The sequence below is a fragment of the Apis florea genome, unplaced genomic scaffold (assembly GCF_048593485.1).
Source record: "Apis florea isolate Af1SG1 unplaced genomic scaffold, ASM4859348v1 contig_3758_pilon, whole genome shotgun sequence".
Classification (NCBI taxonomy): Eukaryota; Metazoa; Arthropoda; class Insecta; order Hymenoptera; family Apidae; genus Apis; species Apis florea.
Window position 1 is genome coordinate 557669 of NW_028256839.1, and position 10485 is coordinate 568153.

A 10485-nucleotide genomic window follows, 5' to 3' on the forward strand; every position below is an offset into this window, starting at 1 on the left:
CATATTTGTACCATTGTAACAATTGTGCATTTCTTAACATTAAAAATTATTTTATTTCTGATTAATATCATCTACGTATTATTAATACGTATTATGATTATTTAATTTCTTAAATGAGATTCTTAAGAAATTTTTTTCTACTTCATCATATATGCATTATACATATATCATTATATTATATGTTATGCCGTTATAATAGAATAATAATGAATAATGCGATGATAAAATACAATATTATTCAGACAATATTAATCAGACAAAAGAATAAATCTTTGTTCTGATTAAAATGTTAACTTAAAAATAAGAGAGAAATCTGAAAAAAAGAGACAGTATTTTCTTAAAGCAAAGAAAATATAACTTATACATATTTTTATGTATTATTTTATTGTATATTTTTTAATATATTTTAAAATTGTCATGAAGCATTATATTGATATACAATAGAGTCATTTTATGTGATAAAATATTTCATCATATCATTTAAAAGATTAAAATAGATTGTAACTCAAAAATCATTCTTAGAGATGACTATATAATTTTTATTAAACATTTTTATTTATTAAATTTATCATATATTAATTATTCTATTTTATTAACTATTATCTATTAATAGATTATTGATAACGAAAAATGACTACAAAATTTATATATATTAAATATGTTAATTCTTATTATATCGTTTTAAAAATATAATCAAAATTTCAATAGTCATTATAATTCACTACATTTGATTAAATATAATAATAAAATTTAAATGCATTTTATTTTTTGAAGATAATATTAAGATAAGATTTTATTTAATGTATAAATATACGTATTAATTTTAGTTAATGAATAATTAATTATTTAATATTATATAAATATTCATGTTTTATCATGTGTCTTTTGTAATTTTTGCTTTATTATTTGCTTTTTACTTTCTTTTTATAAATCTGTTATATTTTATGATTATATATATATCTGTAATATTTTATGATTATACAATGTAGAAAATTAACCAAATAAGGAAAAATAGATCAGCAACTCAATTTTAAAGAAATAGAAAAATTATATAAAATTATATAAAATTATATAAAATTAATTATATAAAATTATATAAAAAATTATATAAAAAAGCAAAGATATAAGAATAAAATAAATTCATTATATTTCTATTGAAGATAATTATAGAAAGAAGAATACTATAAAAAAGAAAAAAGAAATTCTCTTATTTAGAGATAAAAGATTTTTTATGTAACTTCGAATTCTGTATATATATATATATATAAAAAAATATATATGCAAAAATAATTATTAGAATTAGGAAATATTTTATACAAACTGTACAGCGAATTAAAAAAAATCTATTGTTTAAATGAAGAAATTAGCTATGAATAAAAGATTATTAAAAAATTTAAACTAAAATTTGAGAAAAAAATATATAAATTAATTATACAAATAAAAAAGTACATGTGAATGTTGTTCGCGAGCACTTATTACTTGCGAGATTTATAAACAGCTTATTCTTTTTTCATATAAAAAACTCTTTTTGTTCTTACCATTAAATTTAAACAAAGGAAGATATCTGAGAAGAATGTCTTTGAGAATTTAGCCGACTTATAATTCTACGTTTCAGAAGTAGTTTCTTCAGACCAGCTGAACCGGTCTTAACGTGATATATTTCTGTCGCGAAATATAATTCAAAGACAAATATAAAAATCTATAAAAAAGATGATCTGTTTAATCTTTGTATACAGATCATCACTGAAACGAGAAATTTCCTCGAATTTAGTAGATATCGCGAATTGACTGCGATATTATTGATTATTGACGTCTCACTGGAAAACTGACTCTCTCAATTAAGGGATTTTTCTGAGGATACGAGCTTCACTTGCAAATAGAGTCTCGTAGTTATCACTCACGTCGTAGTTTGACTGCTGAATACGACAATTAGATAGTTTGTGAACACATTGTGCGACATTGCGAGAGACTCTACTCTCTAATAGAAACGCGCTCCGCACGAGTAACTACTTATCTAGTCATCTAACAATCTACTCATCTTTAAGAAGTATACTTGTTATTGACATCTGTTGAAAAGCATTCGACAAGTACCCAGCTATTAGCTTACATCCTTCAAAATCATTACAATACCATTATTGCGGGCGCGAACGTTGGTCCTTTGAGCCGGATTCTTGGTGGATTCAAGCAACTATGTTGAAAAAATCAGTCGAGACTCAACAAGCCTACATTTCACGAGAAAGAGAGCCACTTCGTCTTTTCTAGAGGACGGCACTCAACGGATATTGAATTCCTGCAAACGGCTGTTGATTACCAGAATCCAGAGAACAAGGACTGATTAAGCGATATTTTCAATCTTATTTACCTCTGCCAGATACTGTGAGTTTAAATAAAAGAAGAAGATTACAAATTAAATTCAGCTGCTTATTCGACGCGGAAACAAAGGCTAACAGCGCACATCACTGACAATCGACATACAGAGGAGACCGTTTCCAGCAAACAGCACTTATTGAGATTTCGATCAATCTTGATCGATTAATCTTCACGGAGCTATCCGTTAACATGTAACTCTCTTGCCCATCAGCGAAAAAATTGGCAATCATTTCCAAGGTCAATGAGGACGGATCAAACGATATTTATCATCGAACCTATTTTTCCAGTGAGTTGAGTTGTTCATTAAACTTTTTGATTCGTTCCAGACATTAATCGGTGAGTATCAGCCGTATCCAAGCCAGTCTAATTCGATTAAAGAATTTGCGTCGCATATTGGAAATTCACTAAAGCCGATCCTCTTCAAGAGTAGTTAAATCATAATATTTCACTAATTGATAAATTCGCGATAATTCATGATTACATCGAATTGCTTATCACGAATACTGCGGATGAGAGGATACATCATGATTTCTGCAATTTCGAGAATATGTACACTAGAGACTCCCATATCCGTATTTCCATTATCCGAATATTCTAATATACGGACGTTCTATTATCCGCACAACGTAGTGATGTTTACATACAACATACTCAGATTACGTAAATACAACGTATTTAGATGTAATAAATACTTTCCTGTGTTCGGCCAGTTAAACGTAATCATATCAATTCAGTCTGAAACAGAGGACGGTATCACAATGGCAAATAAACGAAAATGTGTAGTTTTAACTATTGAAAAGAAATACAAAATAATTATAGATTTTGAAAGTGAAAATGCAATGAAATTAGCAAGAATTCATGGTCTTGGGAAATCTATAATCACAGATATTAAAAAACAGAAACGCAATATTGAAAATTATATACAGAATATAGATTCGATGGTTTGAGACGTAACGGGAATGTAATTCTACGCAGTTGCTTACAATAAAAAATTTATATTTTGACTTAGTGACTAAAAATTTATATTTATAGTGACTAAAAAAATTTATATTTATAAAATGAACTTAAATTAATTTATATTAAAAAATTTCACAATTCAAGATAAAATTCTATTAAATTTAATAAACGAGACACGAAAACAAAATTTTATTAGATATTTTAAAAAGCTAAGAAATTAATTAAATTAAACATAATTTCTATCTATGATATAAGGCACAAAAGTTTCACTACCAAACTGCTCATATTTTTTTTTTTTGAATATGACGAAGCGTTTGCAAATGTAGCATATCTATTATTTTTAACTTAAAATTTAAATTTCAATGTTTATCCATTTTTAATTAAAATATTGAAAAATCTTTTACTGTGTTTTAAATCACAAATAGAAAATAAAATTAATATGTGTCTCAGATTATACCATAAAGAAATCAATGAATATGAAGAGAATTTGCTTTCTTATAATCGCAGAACGATGAAACAAAAATTAAAAAAAGAGTCATATGTAGTGTGATTATTCAAATTGAATAAAATTTTTTTCCATAACAAACAAATGGTTAAGATATTAGCAATCTTATGTAAAAATTTTTAAATTTTCAAATTGATTTTATGAAAAAATTATTGTCGTTTATAATTAATATATAATATATAATATATAAAATTATAAGATATAAATATATAATTTTTTTTATGAAATTAATGACATATAATATACATTTCATGTTTTTTTTAATATTCAAATTTATATATAAATATAATATTTATATTTAAATACATTTTAATGCATGGATTATTTTAAGAAATATACATATTATTTCCAAAAATTTTCATATATATATGACTAAATCAATAAAAATAAAAAATAATAAACAATTTTAATTATTAATTAAAATTATTAATATTAGATTAATATGTAGGTAATATATACATTCTATCAAATAAAGTGTTATAATTTATTTTCATAGAATTTAATAAATACTGATTTCATTTTTATTAATCCAATTTATATTAATTTATAATCCAATAATACAAGAGATTTTTTTTTAGGAGAAAACATTTTTTACTTAAATAAAATTTCTTAATAATTTTTTTAAATAATACTAATTTTTTATTATTAAGATAATTTCTTATCAAACTCATTAATATTTATTATTCTTTTTAGCAAAAAAATTTGTTTCGAAGAACAAAGAACAAAAGAACAAATTTTGAACAAAGAAAAAGAAATTAAGAAAGAAAAAAAAATAAAAAATTAGAATATTATTTTATTAAATGTTAAATTAAATTTTATTAAATATTTGAAAAATTATTTTTAAAAAATTTAAATCTAAAAAAAGTCCAAGAACAACATTTTTAATTAATTTATAATTAATTAAAACAAATTTTATAATTTATAAAATAGCAACATTCGGATATTTCTCATTTTTCTTCTCTTTTTCAAAATATTTTTTCGAAACAAATCCTCGCTATAATTCTATAACTGCATAATAAGAAAAAATAATTTAATACGTATTATTTTAATAACAAAAACTTAATACTATCTTCCATTCAAAATATTGGGAAATCTTGATTTTTCCCATAATGATTGTTTCAAAAATATCTGTTAATATCCATTAATATTAAAAAATCAAAAATTTAATTATATATTTTATATATATAAAATATAATGTATATATGTATTTACATAATTATTATAATTATATAATTATATATATAATATAATTTATATATATATTTATATAATTATTATAATTATATATTATATATATATATATATATATATATATATATATATATAAATGAAATCGATCTTTTTGCTATAATGAAGTCTATCTTTTTAGATTATTTTGAAAAAATAATTTATTAATAACATTTTATTTTGCATATTCTATATCAAAATGAAAAACTTCTCATTTTAGTTCTTATAAATGAAAAATTAAGAAAGAGAATGGATATTTATATTTTATTTACATCTTAATAGAAAATTTGAAAAAAAAAATAGAATTTCTATAAAAAAAAAGATTATTTAAAACAAATATTTACATACTAATCTCTAAATTTAAAAAGTTATATATATATATTTTTTTTTTTGATCTCATGAAATATTTATGAATTAAATATAATACATATACATATATTTATATATGTATATTATATATAGATTTAATATAATACATATTATATTAATATGTTAATACATATAGAATAGAATTAATAATATTATTATTATTAAATTATTATTAATATAATAATTTATTATTAATATAATACAATATATTTTATGAGAGGATAATTAATGATAATACAAAATACAAAATATTTAGACATTCACATAACTTTGATTCCTATGTCGAATTTATATTTTTATTTATGTCTAAAATAAATATATATAAAATATATATATATATAAAATAATAAAAATACTTTGCAGTACTAATCAAATTATATAGGTTATGCATTTTCATACAGTTTTTATTTATTTAGAAGAAAACAAGAAATTCTATTTTATTTTTAATTATGAATAAAATAAATAACTAAAAAAAAATTGATATATAAGTTATAAAAATATTTGATAATTATAACAATAGAACTTGCGATGAAAATGCTGCAAAATTTTTAAAAGTGTATATATATATATATATTTTATTGGGAAATCCATAATCATTGATAATAAGAAATAGGAGAAGGAAATTGAAAATTTATTTATAAAATATATACATTCTCTGTATATTAAAAAAATTTATATTTATATAATGATTTTTATAATTTTTATAATAAAAATTTATTTTATAAAAATATCTAAAATAAAATAAAATGTCATTTTTGACACTATTATCTCAATTTTATTGCAAATTATTTTGCTCAAAATATAGATTAATTCATCTCAAAAAAATCTATTTTATTCGAAATTTCTTGAACTGAATGGTTTTGTCTTTCTTGCTTTGGATAATGAAAATTTTATTCTCTTTAAAATAGAGATGATTATACCGATTTTAATGACCTTGAAATCTATTGTCAAAATTATTATTTTAAACAATTTTTTTCTATATATGATATAGTTTAATTTTAATTTATAAAATATTTGTAAAAAACTTTTATTAAACTTTGATTTATAATTAATCATATTCTATTTTTTATAATAGACGTTGGATATCATTATATCATTTTCGAATAATACTTTTTCAGTACGAATAGGAGGTGTTGACAAATATATACATACATATATATCGAAAGTGTTAAAATTATTATATAATTAAAAAATTAAATAATTAAAAATATATAATATATAAAATAATATAGAAGTATAAAAAATAATGTTTAGGATAAGGCCATCGAAGACACAGGATCGCGTACTTTAACGACTGTATTTACATAATATTAAATATGCATATATGCATATATAAGAGAGAAACAGAGAGAGAGAAAAAGAGAGACAAAAAACAAATAGAAAAAAAGAAAAGAAAAAGTAGTTAGTGTAGATTTGAAAGTCAAAGATCAAACATAGTGTAAAAAAACAAATAAGCAAAACAAGTAATGCAAAGTCTTCAGTAAATTATTACGATTTAATATACATATCATTGTTTTAATATATAAGTGTATATAGAGATTAGATTATAAAAAAATCATAAAAATAATTTTAAATATTTTTAAGAAAAATTTATATTTTTATAAAAATATTAATGATTTAGAATAGGAATCATATTAATTGAAATTAAATATAGTTTTTTATTTATTTATTTATTTTGAATTTAAAAAATTGTATATGTTTTTTTATATATTTCTTCATTCTCTCTTATTTGTTATTTCTCTTTTTCATTTTTCATTTTCATTTTTATTATTATTTAAACTAGTTAATTATTCAAAAATAATTTATTTCTTATTTCATTTCATAAATGAAAAATAAATCCAAACTAAATGAAGATTTAAAGATTTACATACAAATTGAATATATTTTTAATACACGTAAATAAATAAATAATCTAAATGTCTAATATGTATATAATATGTGTATAATGTACATTATTTTTAATACTTTTTTTGTTTATATTTTCATTTTTTATAAATGAAAAAAATATGTTTAAATATTCTATATAATATATAATAAAAAAAGATATAAAATTGAAAAAAAAAGATATAAAATGAATAATAAATGAATATTGAATATAATATTTATTAATAATTATTTTATTAAAGATTTTTAAGTATTTAATTAAATAAACTTTTAAATATCAATATAATCAATTTATCTATTTTAATTTATTTAATGAACTTTTATTATTTGAGTGAGAAATCATAAATAGGAAAAACCATATTATGTATGGTACCATATATTTTAGTTATAACAATTATTTATATTATTTTAAGGATCCAAATAATTTTCATAGTAACAGTCAAGATTATTATAATAAATCTAACAATGGAAGTTACAAACAGAACAAATATATTTTATTATTATAAATATAATAGTAGAAATGCTTACAATAAATTAAAAATTTTTGTTTTTCTAGAGTTAATCATCTAAAATTTATTCAATGTTTTAAAGTTTTAACAATTCAGAAAATATTTGAAATTAATTAACATATTTTATTATATTATATATAAACAAGAAGTAATATATATATATATTATATACTATTATTATTATTTACTTTTTGTATAAATTTAAAAATAAATATTAATAAATATTAATTTTGTCTAATGTAATTAGTAATAATAGAAATAAATAAAAATAATAATTTCAAATAAATAAAATATTGAAATTTATATAACATATTTCATAAAAATAAGAGAAATTTTTAAATCATCAATGACATTAAAATTTTTAATAATATTTTAAACATATCTCTACTCACATTTTTGAAGTTTGTCTATCATGTCACAATTTCACGTGGCCTTCGATTTCATAATGATCGACAGTGTATTAACTAGAAAATATTTGATTCTCCAACTAGCAGTATCACATAACAGTCACCAATTATTGTTCATTAGAGATTGATCAATGATTAGCTTCTGTTTTTCATGAAATGTCAACGATGACAATCGTGAAATACTGAAAGGCGAGAAATCGATTGACAAAAAGATGCGACACGGAGAGAGACCGACACTCAACTGAACTCGACGAGCATATTCCATTCGAACGTTTCGAAATCTCTTGTCCACCACCTGGTTGATCGTTCTGCAAAGGGTGGGGACACAGGTTGGTTTGTATAGTGAAGATGATTGTAACAATTAGATTGAAATTTCTCGACCTTGCTTGGAATTTGTTTCGAGGAAAGTGGGGAGAATGGAATGGTGAGAGTAAAATTGAAGATATTTTACAATTGATGATAGATTTGATAAAGAAAATATAAAGATAATATAACATTTTGTTATGTTATTAATTTTATTAGTAATATTGTATCAAATATCTTAAAGTTTAAGTAAAACTTGTTAATTTTTATAAAAGCAGAAATATAATATCGGAAAAATTTATTTAAAAATATTATAGAAAAATTAAAATATTCACAAATTATAAAATTACAATCTTTAAATTACAAAAAATTTTTAAATGATTTTATATTTATCATTTTATTATAACATTCTTATTATAATAAAATATATTCACTATATTCACTCAATTATTATATTTATATAAATATAAAATTTATATTATATATAACTAATTATATTAATACAAGAAATTGATTATTATTTATAAAATTAATGTTGTTTTCATTTTAGTTATTGGAATTTTATATGTTAAGAGATGCATTTTTAAAAGCAATAATTAATAGATATTAGTTTATATAATTAATATTATAAAATATTTAATTATATTTTAAAAATTAAAAATATAAAAAACATTTCTGAAAATATAACTTTTAACTCATTTTAAAAAAATATGAAACAAATTTTTTATTAACAGTTTTTTAATATATAGGATATAGAAATTTATACATCCAATAATTTAAATTTCTTCTATGTAAATTCTATCCTTTCATATAAAATACTCTTTGTTATAATTCTTTAACAATGCCGAGTAAAAGATATATTTCAAATATTTTATAGACATTTCTTTAAGTTTTAATTTTTATTACATAAAAAGTGTATAGTAAATATAATGATGATTATATATATAATAGATATAATATATAGATTAATAAAATATTTAATTAAATATTCGAGATTTTTCGTTATATATATAACGAAAGTATCGTATAGTAATCATAAAAAATATATGGATTGCTTGCATTTACTAAATAATATTCATTGCTATAAATTGTTCATTATATAACTAAACTAAACTTGAATTTAAAATTGATTGATCATAGAACAGAGCAATAATTCGTAACTTAATTTAAAATTAATTTTTTTGTATAAATAAGATTTGTATAAATAAAAACTCTAATTTTATTATATACTTTGATAAAAATGATATTTAATATTTCAAGATATTTTTAAAATATCCATCTATCTTATCTTACATATTGCAAAACTGAAAATTTTATAGAATGAATGAAAATATTCGATGCTATAATAAATTCAATTGATGAATACTTAATTTTTATGAAAAATAAAAAAAGAATAATCAAACAAGTTCATTTGACACAATTACTTTGTGATCCTTGTTTTTTAAAAGTTTTATAAATTTCAAATTATAATTTTTTCTAAATTAATAACTTTTTAAATAACTTATAGCTGAATAAATAAAAAACTTATTATTATGTAGATATTAATGCAAAAATCATATTTTATTTAAATATATTTAAATATAGCTTTTATTCGATCTATATATATATATTTCATGAAATTTTAAGATCTTGATTGGAAAGATATTTCTTTCTTTCTATTGAAAGAAAAAATTGAATATATTTTGATTGCATAATAATAATTAGAATAATATTGGATTTCTTTTATTTCAATCACAATATACCATCTTAATAATTTATAATAAATTTTTCGCATGTAATAAACTATGTAACTAGTATATATTAACGTTATATTCATGATTGAATTATATATATATATATACAAATAAGAACATGTTTAAGAAATTTCCAAAGTTTTTTTATAATAATTCCATATTTTAAATTTTTCTTAGTATTTTCTTAGTATTCTATAGTTTTCTTGTTTCACAATGTTCTT

At 19.6% G+C, this 10485-nt stretch overlaps 1 protein-coding gene across 4 annotated transcripts in view; it reads right to left on the reverse strand.

The window, feature by feature from the left end:
• Positions 1–8491, reverse strand: part of LOC100863262 (pancreatic triacylglycerol lipase) — an 88644-nt gene extending 80153 nt beyond the window's left edge. For 2 of the 4 annotated variants that reach the window (XM_012489359.3, XM_031917847.2), the window contains exon 1: positions 8214–8491. Coding sequence is in view for 2 of the 4 variants with exons in the window: in XM_086915012.1 (XP_086771138.1) it covers positions 8214–8215 (2 nt within the window). In the remaining 2 variants the exon portion in view is untranslated. The remainder of the gene's footprint in view (positions 1–8213) is intronic. The other 2 variants (XM_086915012.1, XM_012489357.3) reach the window with 1 other exon arrangement.
• Positions 8492–10485: the final 1994 nt, after the last annotated feature.